This window comes from Pelobates fuscus, chromosome 3, assembly GCF_036172605.1.
Source record: "Pelobates fuscus isolate aPelFus1 chromosome 3, aPelFus1.pri, whole genome shotgun sequence".
In the NCBI taxonomy this organism is placed as follows: Eukaryota; Metazoa; Chordata; class Amphibia; order Anura; family Pelobatidae; genus Pelobates; species Pelobates fuscus.
In genome coordinates, this window is record NC_086319.1 from 3,806,257 (window position 1) to 3,829,402 (window position 23,146).

A 23,146-nucleotide genomic window follows, 5' to 3' on the forward strand; every position below is an offset into this window, starting at 1 on the left:
CCTCTATCTTAGCTCCCTGTCAATCATTGTTATACGCTCCGCCCTTTACACCTGGCAGTCAGTATAGAGAGAGCCACCTCCATCTTAGCTCCCTGTCAATCATTGCTATAAGCTCCGCCCTTTACACCTGGCAGTCAGTATAGAGAGAGCCACCTCCATCTTAGCTCCCTGTCAATCATTGTTATAAGCTCTGCCCTTTACACCTGGCAGTCAGTATAGAGAGAGCCACCTCCATCTTAGCTCCCTGTCAATCATTGTTATAAGCTCCGCCCATTACACCTGGCAGTCAGCATAGAGAGAGCCACCTCCATCTTAGCTCACTGTCAATCATTGTTATAAGCTCCGCCCTTTACACCTGGCAGTCAGTATAGAGAGAGCCCCCTCCATATTAGTTCCCTGTCAATTATTGTTATAAGCTCCGCCCTTTACACCTGGCAGTCAGTATAGAGAGCCACCTCCATCTTAGCTCCCTGTCAATCATTGTTATAAGCTCCTCCCTTTACACCTGGCAGTCAGTATAGAGAGAGCCGCCTCCATCTTAGCTCCCTGTCAATCATTGTTATAAGCTCTGCCCTTTACACCTGGCAGTCAGTATAGAGAGAGCCACCTCCATCTTAGCTCCCTGTCAATCATTGTTATAAGCTCCGCCCTTTACACCTGGCAGTCAGTATAGAGAGAGCCCCCTCCATCTTAGTTCCCTGTCAATTATTGTTATAAGCTCCGCCCTTTACACCTGGCAGTCAGTATAGAGAGAGCCGCCTCCATCTTAGCTCCCTGTCAATCATTGTTATAAGCTCCGCCCTTTACACCTGGCAGTCAGTATAGAGAGAGCCACCCCCATCTTAGCTCCCTGTCAGTCATTGTTATAAGCTCCGCCCTTTACACCTGGCAGTCAGTATAGAGAGAACCACCTCCATCTTAGCTCCCTGTCAGTCATTGTTATAAGCTCCGCCCTTTACACCTGGCAGTCAGTATAGAGAGAGCCACCTCCATCTTAGCTTCCTGTCAGTCATTGTTATAAGCTCCGCCCCTTACACCTGGCAGTCAGTATAGAGAGAGCCACCTCCATCTTAGCTCCCTGTCAATCATTGTTATAAGCTCCGCCCTTTACACCTGGCAGTCAGTATAGAGAGAGCCACCTCCATCTTAGCTCCCTGTCAATCATTGTTATAAGCTCCGCCCTTTACACCTGGCAGTCAGTATAGAGAGAGCCGCCTCCATCTTAGCTCCCTGTCAATCATTGTTTAAGCTCCACCCTTTACACCTGGCAGTCAGTATAGAGAGAGCCACCTCCATCTTAGCTCCCTGTCAATCATTGTTATAAGCTCCGCCCCTTACACCTGGCAGTCAGTATAGAGAGAGCCACCTCCATCTCAGCTCCCTGTCAATCATTGTTATAAGCTCCGCCCTTTACACCTGGCAGTCAGTATAGAGAGAGCCGCCTCCATCTTAGCTCCCTGTCAATCATTGTTTAAGCTCCACCCTTTACACCTGGCAGTCAGTATAGAGAGAGCCACCTCCATCCAGGGGCGGACTGAGAACCCTCAGGGCCCCCGGGCAAAATAAATCAAGGGCCCCCTTACAGGCCCCACCCATACTCTGCAGCAAGCGCCACCCATGTCCCGCCTCCATGCACCGCCTCCAGCCACACCCTACACAATCTTTAGACACAAGGAACAAAAGTGCAATAATCCCTTCAAGGCCCCAGTAGAGACTACAATTGAGGGCTAATGGGCCATGGAGGGGGGTCTTTCTAGCAGAGGCTATGTCAGTGTCCTTTAGAGAGTGTGTTAGAAAGAATACCCTCCAGGCCCTATTAGAGACTACAATGGAGTCTAATAGGCTTGGAAGGGGGTCTTTCTAACAGAGGCCATCTCAGTGTCCCTGCTGGAAACAGTCGCCTCCCGGCCCCAGTAGAGACTTCAATTGAGGGCTAATGGGCCATGGAGGGGGGGGGGGGGGGAGAATTTTAGCAGAGGCTATCTCAGTGTCCTTTAGAGAGTGTGTTAGAAAGAATTTCCTCCAGGTCCCATTAGAGACTACAATGGAGTCTAATGGGGCCTGGAGGGGGGTCTCTCCAACACTCTGGTTCCTATTCACAATATAGCAACACAACATAGCTCGCTGATACCTAGGCCAAGTTGGCTCCTCTTACCTTAATTACTGTTGCTGGCTGGCAGTCTGTGGGCTTGCTGGAAGGCTGTGGGCTTACTGGCTGCGGCTGGCAGGCTGTGGGCTTGCTGGCAGGCTGTGGGCTTGCTGGCTACTGCCGGCAGGCTGTGGGCTTGCTCGCTGCGGCTGGCAGGCTGTGGCTTGCTGGCTGTGGCTTGCTGGCTGGCAGGCTGTGGCTTGCTGGCTTTAAGCCTAACTGGTGGCCTGTGGGCTGGCTGGCTGGCTACTGGCCAGCCTGTGGGCTGGCTGGCCAGCCTGTGGGCTGGCTGGCTGGCTGGCCGGCCTGTGGGCTGGCTACTGGGGCACTCGTAGATTATTTAAAGAAATAATCCATGCACAATAACCACTACTGCTCTGTGTAGTCGTTATGGTGCCAGGAGGGCCGGGCCCCCCTCCTAGAGTAAGTAGTCAAACCGTTTAAGAACAGTTTGACAACTTACCTGGGGTCTGCTGGGATATGAGGCTGTAGTAGGGTATAGGAGCAGTGGTGCAATGTGTAAGGGGTGCAGTGTGTGTGTGAAAGGTTCAGTGTGTGTGTGAAAGGTTCAGTGTGTGTGAGGGGGTGTAGTGTGTGAATGTGTAGGGTGTGTGGGGCAATGTGTGTACGAGGGGGCTGTGTATGTGTGTGGCAATGTTAGTATGGGGGGCTGTGTGTGTATGGGTGGGCAGTGTATGACAGGGAAGGGGGCAATTGCCCTCCTCTTACTCCCCCCTCCCCCTCTTCTTACCCCCCCTCCCCCTCTTCTTACCCCCTTCTTACTCCCCCCTCCTTTCTTACTCCCCCCTCTCTTCTTAACCCCCTCTCTCTCTTCTGAACCCCCTCCCCCTCTTTTTACCCTCCCTCCCTCTCTTCTTACCCCCCTCCCTCTCTTCTTACCCCCCCTCCCTCCTCTTACCCCCTCCCTCTCTCTTCTTACCCCCCTCCCTCCTCTTACCCCCTCCCTCTCTCTTCTTACCCCCCTCCCTCTCTTCTTACCCCCCTCCCCCTCTTTTTACCCTCCCTCCCTCTCTTCATACCCCCCTCCCTCTCTTCTTACCCCCTCCCTCCTCTTACCCCCTCCCTCTCTCTTCTTACCCCCTATCCCTCTCTCTTCTTACCCCCTCCCTCTCTCTTTTTACCCCCCTCCCTCTCTCTTTTTACCCCCCTCTCTTTTACCCCCCTCTCTTTTAACCCCCTCTCTCTTTTAACCCCCTCTCTCTCTTTTAACCCCACCTCTCTCTTTTAACCCCCCCTCCCACTCTCTTTTAACCCCCCCTCTCTCTTTTAACCCCCCCTCTCTCTTTTAACCCACCCTCCCTCTCTCTTTTAACCCCTCTCTCTCTTTTAACCCCCCTCTCTCTCTTTTAACGCCCCCCCTCTCTCTTTTAACCCCCCCTCCCTCTCTCTTTTAACCCCCCCTCCCTCTCTCTTTTAACCCACCCTCCCTCTCTCTTTCAACCCCCCCTTCCTCTCTCTTTTAACCCCCCCTTCCTCTCTCTTTTAACCCCCCTCTCTCTTTTAACCCCCCCTCCCTCTCTCTTTTAACCCCCCCCTCTCTCTTTTAACCCCCCCTCTCTCTTTTAACCCCCCTCTCTCTTTTAACCCCCCCTCTCTCTTTTAACCCCCCCTCTCTCTTTTAACCCCCCCTCCCTCTCTCTTTTAACCCCCCCCTCCCTCTCTCTTTTAACCCCCCTCCCTCTCTCTTTTAACCCCCCCTCTCTCTCTTTTAACCCCCCCTCCCTCTCTCTTTTAACCCCCCCTCCCTCTCTCTTTTAACCCCCCCTCTCTCTCTCTTTTAACCCCCCCTCTCTCTCTTTTAACCCCCCTCTCTCTCTTTTAAACCCCCCCCCTCCCCTGTAGCGTAGCCGAGCGGCTTTCCGGTCCGCGGTGCCCGGCCGGAGTGATAGGAAGGTGCACACTGTGCACCTTCCTGTCAGTCCGGCCGGGTACAGGAAACAGAAACTTCTGTTCCGCGCGGAACAGGAGTTTCTGTTTCCTGTACCCGGCCGGACTGACAGGAAGGTGCACACTCAGTGTGCACCTTCCTATCACTCCGGCCAGGCACCGCGGACCGGAAAGCCGCTCGGCCACGCTACAAGGGAGGGGAGGTGAGGTGAGGTGAGGTGAGGTGAGAAGCTGCAGCCGCCTGAGCGCCCTTAGGAGAGCGCTCAGGCGGCTGCAGCATTTAAAGGGGCGGCCGGGCCCCCTGATGGCGGGCCCCCCTCCCGGCCGGGCCCTCGGACCATGTCCGAAGTGCCCGGCCGGTCAGTCCGCCCCTGCCTCCATCTTAGCTCCCTGTCAATCATTGTTATAAGCTCTGCCCTTTACACCTGGCATTTAGTATAGAGAGAGCCACCTCCATCTTAGCTCCCTGTCAGTCATTGTTATAAGCTCCGCCCTTTACACCTGGCAGTCAGTATAGAGAGAGCCACCTTCATCTTAGCTCCCTGTCAATCATTGTTATAAGCTCCGCCCTTTACACCTGGCAGTCAGTATAGAGAGAGCCACCTTCATCTTAGCTCCCTGTCAATCATTGTTATAAGCTCCGCCCTTTACACCTGGCAGTCAGTATAGAGAGAGCCCCCTCCATCTTAGTTCCCTGTCAATTATTGTTATAAGCTCCGCCCTTTACACCTGGCAGTCAGTATAGAGAGAGCCACCTCCATCTTAGTTCCCTGTCAGTCATTGTTATAAGCTCCGCCCTTTACACCTAGCAGTCAGTATAGAGAGAGCCGCCTCCATCTTAGCTCCCTGTCAATCATTGTTATAAGCTCTGCCCTTTACACCTGGCAGTCAGTATAGAGAGAGCTACCTCCATCTTAGCTCCCTGTCAATCATTGTTATAAGCTCCGCCCTTTACACCTGGCAGTCAGCATAGAGAGAGCCACCTCTATCTTAGCTCCCTGTCAATCATTGTTATAAGCTCCGCCCTTTACACCTGGCAGTCAGTATAGAGAGAGCCACCTCCATCTTAGCTCCCTGTCAATCATTGTTATAAGCTCCGCCCTTTACACCTGGCAGTCAGTATAGAGAGAGCCACCTCCATCTTAGCTCCCTGTCAGTCATTGTTATAAGCTCCGCCCTTTATACCTGGCAGTCAGCATAGAGAAAGCCACCTCCATCTTAGCTCCATGTCAATCATTGTTATAAGCTCTGCCAATTACACCTGGCAGTCAGCATAGAGAGAGTCACCTCCATCTTAGCTCCCTGTCAATCATTGTTATAAGCTCCGCCCTTTACACCTGGCAGTCAGTATAGAGAGAGCCACCTCCATCTTAGCTCCCTGTCAGTCATTGTTATAAGCTCCGCCCTTTACACCTGGCAGTCAGTATAGAGAGAGCCACCTCCATCTCAGCTCCCTGTCAATCATTGTTATAAGCTCCGCCCTTTACACCTGGCAGTCAGTATAGAGAGAGCCGCCTCCATCTTAGCTCCCTGTCAATCATTGTTATAAGCTCCGCCCTTTATACCTGGCAGTCAGCATAGAGAAAGCCACCTCCATCTTAGCTCCATGTCAATCATTGTTATAAGCTCTGCCAATTGCACCTGGCAGTCAGCATAGAGAGAGCCGCCTCCATCTTAGCTCCCTGTCAATCATTGTTAAAATCTCCGCCCTTTACACCTGGCAGTCAGCATAGAGAAAGCCACCTCCATCTTAGCTCTCTGTCAATCATTGTTATAAGTTCCGCCCTTTACACCTGGCAGTCAGTATAGAGAGAGCCACCTCCATCTTAGCTCCCTGTCAATCATTGTTATAAGCTCCGCCCTTTACACCTGGCAGTCAGTATAGAGAGAGCCACCTCCATCTTAGCTCCCTGTCAATCATTGTTATAAGCTCCGCCCTTTACACCTGGCAGTCAGTATAGAGAGAGCCACCTCCATCTTAGCTCCCTGTCAGTCATTGTTATAAGCTCCGCCCTTTACACCTGGCAGTCAGCATAGAGAGAGCCACCTCCATCTTAGCTCCCTGTCAATCATTGTTTAAGCTCCGCCCTTTACACCTGGCAGTCAGTATAGAGAGCACCACCTCCATCTTAGCTCCCTGTCAGTCATTGTTATAAGCTCTGCCCTTTACACCTGGCAGTCAGTATAGAGAGAGCCACCTCCATCTTAGCTCCCTGTCAATCATTGTTATAAGCTCCGCCCTTTACACCCGGCAGTCAGTATAGAGAGAGCCACCTCCATCTTAGCTCCCTGTCAATCATTGTTATAAGCTCCGCCCTTTACACCTGGCAGTCAGTATAGAGAAAGCCACCTCCATCTTAGCTCCATGTCAATCATTGTTATAAGCCCCGCCCTTTACACCTGGCAGTCAGTATAGAGAGAGCCACCTCCATCTTAGCTCCCTGTCAATCATTGCTATAAGCTCCGCCCTTTACACCTGGCAGTCAGCATAGAGAGAGCCACCTCCATCTTAGCTCCCTGTCAGTCATTGTTATAAGCTCTGCCCATTACACCTGGCAGTCAGTATAGAGAGAGCCACCTCCATCTTAGCTCCCTGTCAGTCATTGTTATAAGCTCCGCTCTTTACACCTGGCAGTCAGTATAGAGAGAGCCACCTCCATCTTAGCTCCCTGTCAATCATTGTTATAAGCTCCGCCCATTACACCTGGCAGTCAGCATAGAGAGAGCATACAGAGAGGAGGATAAATTAAACAATGTTACTATTTTTCCTCATTCTTTGCATTGTGTGCCCTGGCTGTGCCTTGTCTGAATGTAATTTAACAAATCTTTAATATAAACTTAAAAGAAATTGTCCATCTTATAAAAATGTACACAAGTTATAGGTGAGTTTCCATGTTATTTTCAAAGTGACAGTGGCTCTTTAAAATATTTGATCCTCTCCACCCGCGCCCCACCGGGTGACACCGCACTTCACGGAACACTTCGGATCCGAATCTCCCACGGGCACGACGAGGGTGCTCCTCGAGATCCCCCCCCTTTTTTTTCTTTTTTATCTCTTCCCTCTCTCTTCCCCATTCCCTCCTGTTTTTGTGCTCTCCTTCCTACACCACTTGCTCTCTTTCCCTGACCCCGTGCAAGAGTCTGACCTCATTGCCTGTGCACACTAGTCTCAACAACAGTCAAACGGGAGGGTATGGCATACGGATGCTCCGCTAATTCGCTAATGCGCACTACTACAGACTAAACCAACTGTAGTAGTGCGCGGCCAAAGGCAATAAGACCCAATGGAAACCCACTATTTATCAGTAATATATGGGACGACGAGTTCCCTCTACGACTTAAACCTTCAGGTTAGCTATACCACAGATGTTATAATGGCCCCTATCCACCTAGAAGATACTCCTAGGCTATATGCAACCATTATGATGACAGGTGAATCTTGACAATGTACTACACAGTCACTACCTGGCTCACACCTTATTGTACGACCATAAGATGCAGATGTTTGCATATTTAATACATGTAACATAACGAAGTTACCGATACTGATGCTGTACTACCTTCTAGTTGTTAATATTGTTTAGGTCTTCATTTCTTTATAATCATATGGCTGCTCCCGATGTTGCGAGACCTGCGTGCCTCCCATTTTGCTATCCTATCGCACTGTTGTACATTTTCGGTGACACAAATAAAAGCCGTTTGAACTAAAATATTTGATCCTTAATAAATAAAGTGTCTATGACCAATCTTTTAAATGCGCTTGCTTTATTCAATGGCTAATTGGAACTCGGAGAAGTCCATGAAAGGGATTCGTTCAGTTTTCATTATGGGTCTAGTTAGGATGCCAGGTTAGATCTCAGTAAAGCTCCAAAGAAGATCTACGTAAAAGTGGCATTGGAGGCTTCAGTGGTACCAAACGTGAACAAACAAGGATGCAGGGACCAGTGTTTGACCATGTTTATTGAGCAGAGGGACATGTCTGAAACCTGCAAAGTTCAAGGAAGGTAATTTAAGAGTGAAATAACATAAAATTAAACAAATATAACATAACCAAAATCAATCAAACCCAACAGGTGCGTTAGAAGATATTTAAAGTGAAAATGGTTTGCATGAGGACATTCAGAATGTTGAAAAACCCCATAGGAAAGCCTACTGTGCGCATGTCCCCATCGGCTGACTCTGCAGCAGCCCATCTCTGAGGCAAATTAGTGCTGGAATCAGGTAAGAATTTTTTTTTAATTTTTTTTTTTAACCCTTTCCAGCTCCAGGGCAGGGGATTGGCACAAGGAAGAGAACCGGACAGTGTAAGCAGCTCGGGCGCGAGCCAACAATTCCCAGCTATTTACGTAGCTGTAACAACCTATTTTAGTCTCTGACAATATGACCAGAACAATACCTTTACTCATACACGTTAAGGGCAATGTGTACTGTCCGAGGAATTCATTAGAAACCAGCGATAACTGATCCTCCACACAGAATCGGATCATCGCCAGCTCTGGCACGTGAACGTGGAATGTCAGGGGTTGGTTCCAACGAGGGTTAAAAGCTGAGAACAGAAAGATAAACGAGTTAGAGGCTTTTAAACAATCTCCCTGAGCGAATATTGAAAAAGCATCGAATGCCAGAAATACAGAATGAACAATGAGTCCACGTTCTGTACCGCAGCATTCTAGGAGATAATTACTGTGAGTTTGTGTCATCTATCTCAGAGCTTCCCAGGCGTTCAGAAATAGACTCCACGATGACAATATTATGGCACTAGAAACTGACTACATCCCACGCTATATCCACAATATGTCCACATCCCACGCTATATCCACAACATGGCCACATCCCACACTATATCCACAACATGGCCACATCCCACACTGCATCCACAACATGGCCACATCCCACACTATATCCACAACATGGCCACATCCCACACTATATCCACAACATGGCCACATCCCACACTGCATCCACAACATGGCCACATCCCACACTATATCCACAACATGGCCACATCCCACACTATATCCACAACATGGCCACATCCCACGCTATATCAACAACATGGCCACATTCTACACTATATCCACAACATGGCCACATCCCACGCTATATCCACAACATGGCCACATCCCACGCTATATCCACAACATGGCCACATCCCACGCTATATCCACAATATGGCCACATCCCACGCTATATCCACATCCCACGCAATATCCACAATATGGCCACATCCCATGCTATATCGACAACATGGCCACATCCCACACTATATCCACAACATGGCCACATTCTACACTATATCCACAACATGGCCACATCCCACGCTATATCCACAACATGGCCACATCCCACGCTATATCCACAACATGGCCACATCCCACGCTATATCCACAATATGGCCACATCCCACGCTATATCCACATCCCACGCAATATCCACAATATGGCCACATCCCATGCTATATCGACAACATGGCCACATCCCACACTATATCCACAACATGGCCACATCCCACGCTATATCCACAATATGGCCACATCCCACGCTATATCCACAACATGGCCATATCCCACACTACATCCACAACATGGCCACATCCCACGCTATATCCACAACATGGCCACATCCCACGCTATATCCACAACATGGCCACATCCCACGCTATACCCACAACATGGCCACGTCCCATGCTATACCCACAACATGGCCACATCTCACTCTATACCTACAATGTGGGCCACATCTCGCTCTATACCTACAATGTGGGCCACATCTCGCTCTATACCTACAATCTCACACTATATCCACAACATGGCCACATCTCACACTATATCCACAACATGGTCATATCTCACACTATACCCGCAACATGGCCACATCTCACACTATATCCACAACATGGCCATACCCCACACTATATCCACAACATGGCCATATCCCACACTATATCCACAACATGGCCACATCCCACGCTATATCCACAACATGGCCACATCTCACACTATATCCACAACATGAACACATCTCACACTATATCCACAACATGGCCACAATCCACACTATATCCACAACATGTCCATATCTCACACTATACCCACAACATGGCCACATCCCACGCTATACCCACAACATGGCCACATCCCATGCTATATCCACAAAATGGCCACATCTCACACTATATCCACAATATGGCCACTTCCCACGCTATATCCACAACATGGCCACATTTCACACTATATCCACAACATGGCCACATCTCACACTATATCCACAACATGGCCACATCCCACGCTATATCCACAACATGGCCACATCTCACACTATATCCACAACATGGCCATATCCCACACTACATCCACAACATGGCCACATCCCACGCTATATCCACAACATGGCCACATCCCACGCTATATCCACAACATGGCCACATCCCACGCTATACCCACAACATGGCCACGTCCCATGCTATACCCACAACATGGCCACATCTCGCTCTATACCTACAATGTGGGCCACATCTCGCTCTATACCTACAATGTGGGCCACATCTCGCTCTATACCTACAATCTCACACTATATCCACAACATGGCCACATCTCACACTATATCCACAACATGGCCACATCTCACACTATATCCACAACATGGCCACATTCCACACTATATCCACAACATGGCCATATCTCACACTATACCCACAACATGGCCACATCCCACGCTATACCCACAACATGGCCACATCCTATGCTATATCCACAAAATGGCCACATCTCACACTATATTCACAACATGGCCACATCTCACACTATATCTACAACATGGCCACATTCCACACTATATCCACAACATGGCCATATCCAACGCTATATCCACAAAATGGCCACATCTCACACTATATTCACAACATGGCCACATCTCACACTATATCTACAACATGGCCACATTCCACACTATACCCACAACATGGCCACATCCAACGCTATATCCACAAGATGGTCACATCTCACACTATATCCACAACATGACCACATCCAACGCTATATCCACAATATGGCCACATCCCACACTATATCCACAACATGGCCACGTCTCACGCTATATCCACAACATGGCCACATCCCACGCTATACCCACAACATGGCCACATTCCACACTATACCCACAACATGGCCACATCCAACGCTATATCCACAAGATGGTCACATCTCACACTATATCCACAACATGGCCACGTCCCATGCTATATCCACAACATGGCCACATCCCACGCTATATCCACAACATGGCCACATCCCACGCTATACCCACAACATGGCCACGTCCCATGCTATACCCACAACATGGCCAAATCTCGCTCTATACCTACAATGTGGGCCACATCTCGCTCTATACCTACAATCCCACACTATACCCACAACATGGCCATATCTCACACTATATCCAAAACATGGCCACATCGCACACTATATCCACAACATGGCCAAATCTCACACTATACCCACAACATGGCCACATCCCACGCTATACCCACAACATGGCCACATCCCACGCTATATCCACAAAATGGCCACATCTCACACTATATCCACAATATGGCCACTTCCCACGCTATATCCACAACATGGCCACATTTCACACTATATCCACAAAAGGCCACATCTCACACTATATCCACAACATGGCCACATTCCACACTATATCCACAACATGGCCATATCTCACACTATACCCACAACATGGCCACATCCCACGCTATACCTACAACATGGCCACATCCTATGCTATATCCACAAAATGGCCACATCTCACACTATATTCACAACATGGCCACATCTCACACTATATCTACAACATGGCCACATTCCACACTATATCCACAACATGGCCATATCTCACACTATACCCACAACATGGCCACATCCAACGCTATATCCACAATATGGCCACATCCCACACTATATCCACAACATGGCCACGTCTCATGCTATATCCACAACATGGCCACATCCCACGCTATACCCACAACATGGCCACGTCCCATGCTATATCCACAACATGGCCACATCTCGCTCTATACCTACAATGTGGGCCACATCTCGCTCTATACCTACAATCTCACACTATATCCACAACATGGCCATATCCCACACTATACCCACAACATGGCCACATCATACGCTATATCCACAACATGGCCATATCTCACACTATATCCAAAGCATGGCCACATCGCACACTATATCCACAACATGGCCACATTTCACGCTATATCCACAACATGGCCACATCCCACGCTATATCCACAACATGGCCACATCCCATGCTATGTCCACAACATGGCCACATCCCATGCTATATCCACAACATGGCCACATTTCACGCTATATCCACAACATGGCCACATCCCACGCTATACCCACAACATGGCCACATCCCATGCTATGTCCACAACATGGCCACATCCCAGGCTATACCCACAACATGGCCACATCCTATGCTATATCCACAAAATGGCCACATCTCACACTATATCCACAACATGGCCACATTCCACACTATATCCACAACATGGCCATATCTCACACTATACCCACAACATGGCCATATCTCACACTATACCCACAACATGGCCACATCTAACGCTATATCCACAACATGGTCACATCTCACACTCTATCCACAACATGACCACATCCAATGCTATATCCACAATATGGCCACATCCCACACTATATCCACAACATGGCCACATCTCACGCTATATCCACAACATGGCCACATCCCACACTATATCCACAATATGGCCACTTCCCACGCTATATCCACAACATGGCCACATCTCACACTATATCCACAACATGGCTACATCTCACACTATATCCACAACATGGCCACATCTAACACTATATCCACAACATGGCCACATCTAACACTATATCCACAACATGGCCACATTCCACACTATATCCACAACATGGCCATATCTCACACTATACCCACAACATGGCCACATCCCAGGCTATACCCACAACATGGCCACATCCTATGCTATATCCACAAAATGGCCACATCTCACACTATATTCACAACATGGCCACATCTCACACTATATCCACAACATGGCCACATTCCACACTATATCCACAACATGGCCACATCCCATGCTATGTCCACAACATGGCCACATCCCACGCTATATCCACAACATGGCTACATCTCACACTATATCCACAACATGGCCACATCCCACGCTATATCCACAACATGGCCACATCCCACGCTATATCCACAACATGGCTACATCTCACACTATATCCACAACATGGCCATATCTCACACTATACCCACAACATGGCCACATCCCAGGCTATACCCACAACATGGCCACATCTCACACTATATTCACAACATGGCCACATCTCACACTATATCCACAACATGGCCACATTCCACACTATATCCACAACATGGCCATATCTCACACTATACCCACAACATGGCCACATCTAACGCTATATCCACAACATGGTCACATCTCACACTCTATCCACAACATGACCACATCCAATGCTATATCCACAATATGGCCACATCCCACACTATATCCACAACATGGCCACATCTCACGCTATATCCACAACATGGCCATATCTCACACTATACCCACAACATGGCCACATCTAACGCTATATCCACAACATGGTCACATCTCACACTCTATCCACAACATGACCACATCCAATGCTATATCCACAATATGGCCACATCCCACACTATATCCACAATATGGCCACATCCCACGCTATATCCACAACATGGCCACATCTCACACTATATCCACAACATGGCCACTTCTCACACTATATCCACAAAATGGCCACATCTCACACTATATTCACAACATGGCCACATCTCACACTATATCCACAACATGGCCACATTCCACACTATATCCACAACATGGCCACATCCCATGCTATGTCCACAACATGGCCACATCCCACGCTATATCCACAACATGGCTACATCTCACACTATATCCACAACATGGCCACATCTCACACTATATCCACAACATGGCCACATTCCACACTATATCCACAACATGGCTACATCTCACACTATATCCACAACATGGCCATATCTCACACTATACCCACAACATGGCCACATCCCAGGCTATACCCACAACATGGCCACATCTCACACTATATTCACAACATGGCCACATCTCACACTATATCCACAACATGGCCACATTCCACACTATATCCACAACATGGCCATATCTCACACTATACCCACAACATGGCCACATCTAACGCTATATCCACAACATGGTCACATCTCACACTCTATCCACAACATGACCACATCCAATGCTATATCCACAATATGGCCACATCCCACACTATATCCACAACATGGCCACATCTCACGCTATATCCACAACATGGCCATATCTCACACTATACCCACAACATGGCCACATCTAACGCTATATCCACAACATGGTCACATCTCACACTCTATCCACAACATGACCACATCCAATGCTATATCCACAATATGGCCACATCCCACACTATATCCACAATATGGCCACATCCCACGCTATATCCACAACATGGCCACATCTCACACTATATCCACAACATGGCCACTTCTCACACTATATCCACAACATGGCCACATTCCACACTATATCCACAACATGGCCATATCTCACACTATACCCACAACATGGCCATATCTCACACTATACCCACAACATGGCCACATCCTATGCTATATCCACAACATGGCCACATCCCACACTTATGGCTACATCATACATGATTATCCTGATTATACAGCCACTTCCTTCCTGATAATAAAGCCACTTCCTACCTGATTATACAGCCACTTTCTACCTGATTATACAGCCACTTGCTACCTTATTATACAGCCACTTGCTACCTTATTATACAGCCACTTGCTACCTTATTATACAGCCACTTGCTACCTTATTATACAGCCACTTGCTACCTTATTATACAGCCACTTGCTACCTGATTATACAGCCACTTGCTACCTTATTATACAGCCACTTGCTACCTTATTATACAGCCACTTGCTACCTGATTATACAGCTGAACTACTTGAATGGCCATCAGGTTTTTTTAACAACCAACAAGTAGTCTCCATTGTGTTATATGGCTGGGACGGCCTGCCCTGGGTGACTTGTTTATGAAACATACTTATTAATGTCGAGACATCACTGGATTCAGATCAATGTCTAATTCATTTTTTTTAGAACAACACGGGGAAATGGCGTTACTGACCATTGTTCTTTGTGACTTGTGTTTGTTTTTTGGACTGGTCAGCTGGAACGCCGAAAATCTCAACAGAAACCAAAGAGTCGGCGGTATTACTGACAGACAGACTGCATGGCGGCAGCAGGAACCCACTGATAATCTGCAAAACACAGAATCCAGCCCATCTGTCAACATACATCGATATCACTCCCCGAGTACAGGAAATTTTATAAAACTAAGGATTTTCTGCAGGAATCCACAGTGATAAGAAAGTGTTTATTGAACAAACAATGAAATGTGTTGCAATACAAAACTCAACTCCTACTAAAATAGTCCAGACAATCGTCCATTTATAACATCATTTGACTATCGTTCCCTAAATGTTGTATTGTCTTTTTCAGATGGCTCAATTCACTACGTGATAAATAAACCCGGATCTATTGTCCGTTACTTACAATGTAAATCATTATCGATGCTTAAAAAGAGCGCCATTCATAATTACTTACCATGGATGGAACATCTGCACTAGGGGGGATTTGCAAGGAATGTAAACGTTTCGACAATAATAGACATTTTGTAGGTTTCAGCAGAGTGAATGAGGGGTCTGTGAGCGGCGTCTAACCTGCCAGAGTTTAAACAGATTTCGATTCCAGGGACAACTTGTGTCGGAGAATTAGTAATGTATGTTTATAGTGAGATACGAGCTTTCATTTCGTTACTTTTATTTAGTAGATTGAAACTTGTCCCGTAAAAGTATTTTTTTATAATAAATGAATAATTCAAAATATAATTTCCATTTTCCCCGACCTTCCCCCATTTCCCCATCGCACACCATTTAGCCAGATATTTATTGTGGGTTCAGTGTCATGGGCACAAGTGTTTGTGAAATATCAGTCTATGATTGTTTAAAGCGTGACACATTATATAGACTATTTCTAAACCAATCAGAGAGATTCTCTCATTGCTTTGCAAGTTACATGGTGATAAATTCACATCTGCTTTTTCTCACGACTCCCATAATGCATTGCATCTGATTTGTACATAAAGGAACTTTGGAGAATTAACAGGGTAATTGGAAATGTTAAAAAAACAACCGTTTAGAGAAACACATTAGCTTACCTTTCATCTAGTCTGCGCTCAAGTCTCAGGCTGGTGAGAGAACCCACATTGCTTGAAAGCAGGAGTTAGAAAACCAGGAGTTCATTGGAGAGTGGTTTGTATTTTTTTTTTTGTTTAATATGTGTTGTATCATGGCCGTTCGCATGCTGGCAGCCGTACGCTGCCAGCATACAAAGCATTAGTACGACGAAACACGGCTATCCTGGCCGTTCGCCGTACGAATGCGGGCTCCCCAGGTCGACCACACATTCACAGGTCGTGTGGCACCAATTAACCGGTTGCAACATTGTTGCAATCGGTAATTAAGGGCTCTCCATGGTGGCCGTCGTTCGGCTACCGACCATGCGGCGGTCGGCCATCTTGGATCCTTTGTCTCTGCAGCGGTGTTCGGTCGTCGAGAGCCTGGAACTGAAAACGGCTACTCAATGATCCGAACACCGCTGGACTTCCAGAGCGCTCGGGAGTTCCGCGTTCGGTACATTATGTTTCCCATACTTATTCGGTACTTTTAAACTATCTTCAATGTTTAAATGTATTCTGTGCGGCGTTCGGTTAATTCAGCTGGGATCAGAGCGGTATTCTCACGAAGTATGCGCTTCGACCCCAGCTACCTACCGAACGTTCGGTTATTCCAAAGTACCGAATATTGTGTGAAAAATGTATTTTAAAGTAAATTGTCGGTTTTGCTGCACGAGGGGATAATCCACTTAATCGTCCATTTTAGTGGGAGTATCCTTCTCGTGCAGCAATGCCTGCTGGGAAAGTCACATTGCATGATGGGAGAAATCCCCTGGATTTACTGTATGGAAACCCCTTGCATGGGGAACTGTATAAATATGCCAGCTGTGAATAAAGCCAGTTAGTTGACTCCCAAACTGTGTTTCGTCCGGTTATTGGGAGGATTGGGGATATTGCCGTGCTTTCTACTCTGACTGTGGATTTCCTGAAGATACCAACGGATATCGTGTACTATTATACTGCATTCCGTTACAATTAACGAGGCAGCAACTTGCGGCTTAAGTAAGCTACGGGGTGTTCTCCGCCATCGGCTCCCACTTGGCTCAGTACTGCCCCCAATCCAAACATTGAAGCGTCTTTGTGAACAAGAAATCTTTTAGTTGGATCAGGAGCAGTTAACACAGGAGCATTAGTTAGAGCTGTCTTGAGTTGTTGGAATGCCTGCTCACACTCTGGGGCCCAGACAACCAGTCGGGGAAGGTTCTTTTTAGTCAGGTCCGTTAGGGGTTTGGCCAGTGTGCTATAGTCGGGAACAAACTTCCTGTAATAGCCGGCCGTCCCTAAGAACGCCAGCACTTGAGTCTTAGTCCTGGGGGTAGGCCACTTTGCTACGGCCTCAATCTTGGCTGGCTCGGGTCTCTGCTGCCCACACCCTACTCGGTGTCCCAGATACTGCACCTCGGCCATACCTATGTGACACTTGCTAGGCTTTAACGTTAACCCAGCATCCCCAATACGATCTAGGATCGCCCCTATATGGTGTAGGTGGTCTTCCCAGGTCTGGCTAAAGATGGCTATGTCATCTAGATAGGCACAGGCATATTCCTGAAAACCGTCCAGTCGCCGATCTACCATCCGCTGAAAGGTAGCCGGAGCGTTTTTCATTCCGAAAGGCATGACCTTGAACTGGTACAGGCCAAACGGAGTGACAAACGCCGACTTGGGGATGGCGTCATCGGCTAGAGGAATTTGCCAGTATCCCTTACACAAGTCAATGGTAGTGAGATACTGGCCCCGTGCCATCTTATCTAACAGCTCGTCTATCCGGGGCATCGGGTAGGCATCAGACACCGTTTTGTCATTTAGCCTCCGGTAGTCGACACAGAATCGGGTGGTGCCATCCTTTTTAGGTACCAGGACTACCGGCGATGCCCAGGGGCTATCGGAGGGTTCGATAACCCCTAGCTGTAACATTTCATCTAGTTCGGCTTTCATATGGGTACGGACTGATTCCGGAACCCTATATGGAGCCTGCCGCATAGGTAGCTGTCCCGGGGTTTCCACTCGGTGGGTGGCTAGCGGAGTGTACCCAGGTAAATTGGAGAAGGTAGCCCCTTTGGCTACAATCAGTGCTTGTACTTGGGCACGCTCTTGGGGGCTTAGCCGCTCCCCCAGCTGAACTCCCCGGGAGGGCTCTATCGGTTCCTCTGGTTCTAGTAGGTCAGGTAAGGGTAGGTTCTCCTGATCCTCTAAGGAGGAGGCACAGATTGCCGTCACATCCTCGATCCGCTCATGGTAGGGTTTGAGCATGTTCACGTGGAGCATGCGTCTCTTCCCTACCCCTGATAATAGCATACCTCTCCAAGATCCAGCTTGTGCGCCCACTCTGCGTGAGAATCTTTCTCAGGTTTGCGCAAGCCCCTGAACTTGCGCCGGTACGCCTCTGGGGTAATAGCATACCTCTCCAAGATCGCCCTCTTTACTTTAGGGTAATCCTTGCTGTCCTCTCGAGGCACAGCACGGTAGGCTTCAGCTGCCCTACCCGATAATTTGCCTGCCAGCAGCGGCACCCATACTGCGGGTTCCGCAGTATGGGTGCCGCTGCTCCACTACCTGGTATGGGCCTTGCCAGACGGCCTGCAGCTTATCTGTGCGGACGGGTTTTAAAATTAAAACCTTCTGTCCCACCTGAAAGCTGCGGTCTCGGGCTCCCCTATCGTACCAGCGTCGCTGGCGTTTCTGGGCCGCCTGGAGGTTGGTGTGCACAGCCTGAGTTAGCGCCTCCAGACGGTCCCTGAACTCCAGTACGTATGATACGATAGGGGTTTCGTTAGTAGTACTCTCTCCCTCCCAGTGTACTCTCTATACGCAAAGAGTAGGTGCGGTAGGAACCTCTCCCAGTCTTTGTGGGTCTCCCCGAACGTCCGAAGCATCTGCTTCAGCGTCCCGTTGAACCTCTCACATAGTCCATTGGACTGGGGGTGGTAGGCGGAATTAACTATTGGCTTAATGCCACATACCTTCCACATATGTTGGGTAACTTCGGCCGTAAATTGGGTGCCTCGGTCCAATATTATCTCTTGGGGGAACCCTACCCGGGAAAACACTTTCATTAAAGCTTCAGCTATGGTCTCCGCATGGATATTAGTGAGGGCCACAGCTTCGGGGTACCTGGTGGCGTAGTCCACCACAGTTAAAATGTACCTTTTGCCAGATGGACTGGGTTTTGGCAGGGGCCCTACGATATCCACTGCTACCCTGCTGAAGGGTTCTGCGATAATGGGTAGGGGACATAGCTTGGCCTTGTGGCGATCCCCTCGTTTACCTACTCGCTGGCAGACGTCGCAGGAGGTGCAATACTGGCGCACATCCTGAGAGATCCCGGGCCAGAAAAAGGCATGCGTTAATCGGTATCGGGTACGGGTCATGCCTAGGTGTCCTGACAAGGGGATATCATGAGCGATTCTAAGCAGCTCCTGCCTATACTTCTGCGGTACCACTAGCTGTTTGTTAGTCAGGGTGACAGATCCCCCCACATCTTTAGCTGTGACCCGGTACAATAACTCTTTTTCCCACGTGTACCGCTCCCCCTCTACCCCTGCTTGGTCCGCTTGTGCCCGGTCCCTATATATTTGGAGGGTGGGGTCTGTCTGGACTTCGGTCGCAAAGGTAGTCGGGGTATCCCAGGACATGGGGGTCGGTTGGGGGTCATGGTCTCTTACCTGAGCCTCAGAGTGTATCGGTGTAGCCGTGGTGCGAGCCTGCTGCCGGGTGGTTACGGGGTGGGCCTCTTGGTATGGAGCATGGGGGATAAAAGCGGAAGTCATCTGGCCCAAGTCATTCCCCAGCACAACATCTGCAGGTAAATTCTGCATAAGCCCTACTTCCACAGTGCCCTCTCCCACACCCCAATCCAAATGTACCTTGGCGGTGGGTAGCCGGTATACTGCTCCCCCGGCCACCCGTACTGCCACTGAGCCACCAGTGTGGGTTGCGCCTGGTACCAAATGTGGTGCAACCAAAGTTAGAGTGGCTCCCGAATCCCGGAGCCCTTGTACCTCCTTCCCCTCCAGGGTTACTAGCGGTCGGTGATGTTGCCGGTTGTCGGTGGCTCGGACCGACATTACTTCGTGGAGCACCCCTAGAGGCTCCTCGATTTGAGCGCTCAGCAATTCCTGGGTGGCGGGTGCTACCTGGTAGTGGTGCGCAGCAGCCCTTGGTGCAAAATTTTGTCGCACCTGATTCCACGCTTGTCGGCTCCGGTTTTGGGTGCACTCCCGAGAAATGTGTCCCCACTGCTTGCAGGTGTGACACTGAATGTTAGCCCGGCCGTTGTATCGGGAGGGGGGTGGTGGAGTATTCAGTGCTGGCCTGTGCAGTGGTACGGTGGGGCCGGTAGGAGTAAAAGTATTGGGTGGCCCGGTAATCCGAGGGAGAGTCTTATTCTGGGGTCCGTGATGCCTCCTGGCATCAAAATGCTGATCCGTCAATCTAGCGGCTTCGGGTAGGGTGAGTGGTTTACGGTCTCTCACCCATTCTTGTGCTTCTGGGGACAATCCATTAAAGAACTGTTCCAGCAGCATTAACTGTCGCAACTCTTCCATGTTAGTAGCGTTGCTGGCCTGTATCCAGCCTTGCGATGCTTGATCCAGCTTGTGCGCCCACTCTGCGTGAGAATCTTTCTCAGGTTTGCGCAAGCCCCTGAACTTGCGCCGGTACGCCTCTGGGGTAATAGCATACCTCTCCAAGATCGCCCTCTTTACTTTAGGGTAATCCTTGCTGTCCTCTCGAGGCACAGCACGGTAGGCTTCAGCTGCCCTACCCGATAATTTGCCTGCCAGCAGCGGCACCCATACTGCGGGTTCCAAATCGTGCAAATCGCACAGCCGCTCAAAATCCTGTAAATACCCATCGATTTCGTCCTTTTCTTCACAAAACGCTTTAAATGCGTGATGTGGGACTTTGGGCTTTACCTGTCCGTAGGTGGAGGCAGTAACAGACTCTGCCCTAGGCGGTGTCTCTGGGGTGCGGGTCGTCATCACATAATCATGTACATCTGATACCAGCACGGTCAATATTTCCAAAGGTACTGGTTGTGGCAGAAACGCCAACCTGGTTCGTAGCTCTTTCTGGAATGGGGTCTCTTCCATGGCTGGTGGAGGTGTAGCGCTGCGGGCTCCGTCTCCCTCCATCAGTTCAGCGATCAGCACAGCCTTAGATTTGTTGCTGGCTATCTTACCCCTGGCTTCCAGTAGCTCTTTTAAAGTCTGTCGTTTCAGTATGGTATAATCAATCTCCATACCAATTGCCCTTGCTTTCCTTGTTCGGTAGTTCCAGTTTACACGAACGCTGCTTTTCGGCTGTAAGGTTCGGATCCCGTCGCTTGCCACCAATTGTAACGGAATGCAGTATAATAGTACACGATATCCGTTGGTATCTTCAGGAAATCCACAGTCAGAGTAGAAAGCACGGCAATATCCCCAATCCTCCCAATAACCGGACGAAACACAGTTTGGGAGTCAACTAACTGGTTTTATTCACAGCTGGCATATTTATACAGTTCCCCATGCAAGGGGTTTCCATACAGTAAATCCAGGGGATCCTAGATCGTATTGGGGATGCTGGGTTAACGTTAAAGCCTAGCAAGTGTCACATAGGTATGGCCGAGGTGCAGTATCTGGGACACCGAGTAGGGTGTGGGCAGCAGAGACCCGAGCCAGCCAAGATTGAGGCCGTAGCAAAGTGGCCTACCCCCAGGACTAAGACTCAAGTGCTGGCGTTCTTAGGGACGTCCGGCTATTACAGGAAGTTTGTTCCCGACTATAGCACACTGGCCAAACCCCTAACGGACCTGACTAAAAAGAACCTTCCCCGACTGGTTGTCTGGGCCCCAGAGTGTGAGCAGGCATTCCAACAACTCAAGACAGCTCTAACTAATGCTCCTGTGTTAACTGCTCCTGATCCAACTAAAAGATTTCTTGTTCACACAGACGCTTCAATGTTTGGATTGGGGGCAGTACTGAGCCAAGTGGGAGCCGATGGCGGAGAACACCCCGTAGCTTACTTAAGCCGCAAGTTGCTGCCTCGTTAATTGTAACGGAATGCAGTATAATAGTACACGATATCCGTTGGTATCTTCAGGAAATCCACAGTCGGAGTAGAAAGCACGGCAATAGCCCCAATCCTCCCAATAACCGGACGAAACACAGTTTGGGAGTCAACTAACTGGCTTTATTCACAGCTGGCATATTTATACAGTTCCCCATGCAAGGGGTTTCCATACAGTAAATCCAGGGGATTTCTCCCATCATGCAATGTGACTTTCCCAGCAGGCATTGCTGCACGAGAAGGATACTCCCACTAAAATGGACGATTAAGTGGATTATCCCCTCGTGCAGCAAAACCGACAATTTACTTTAAAATACATTTTTCACACAATATTCGGTACTTTGGAATAACCGAACGTTCGGTAGGTAGCTGGGGTCGAAGCGCATACTTCGTGAGAATACCGCTCTGATCCCAGCTGAATTAACCGAACGCCGCACAGAATACATTTAAACATTGAAGATAGTTTAAAAGTACCGAATAAGTATGGGAAACATAATGTACCGAACGCGGAACTCCCGAGCGCTCTGGAAGTCCAGCGGTGTTCGGATCATTGAGTAGCCGTTTTCAGTTCCAGGCTCTCGACGACCGAACACCGCTGCAGAGACAAAGG

At 48.9% G+C, this 23,146-nt stretch overlaps 1 protein-coding gene across 1 annotated transcript in view; it reads right to left on the reverse strand.

Annotated features, from left to right (window-relative positions):
• Window positions 1-7,821: 7,821 nt before the first annotated feature.
• Window positions 7,822-23,146, reverse strand: part of PLCZ1 (phospholipase C zeta 1) — a 150,016-nt gene continuing 134,691 nt past the window's right edge. The window contains exons 10-12 of the mRNA XM_063445028.1: window positions 15,379-15,511; window positions 8,454-8,603; window positions 7,822-8,043 (exon numbers count right to left, since the gene is read on the reverse strand). Coding sequence (XP_063301098.1) covers window positions 7,961-8,043; window positions 8,454-8,603; window positions 15,379-15,511 — 366 coding nt within the window. The 3' untranslated portion in view covers window positions 7,822-7,960. The remainder of the gene's footprint in view (window positions 8,044-8,453; window positions 8,604-15,378; window positions 15,512-23,146) is intronic.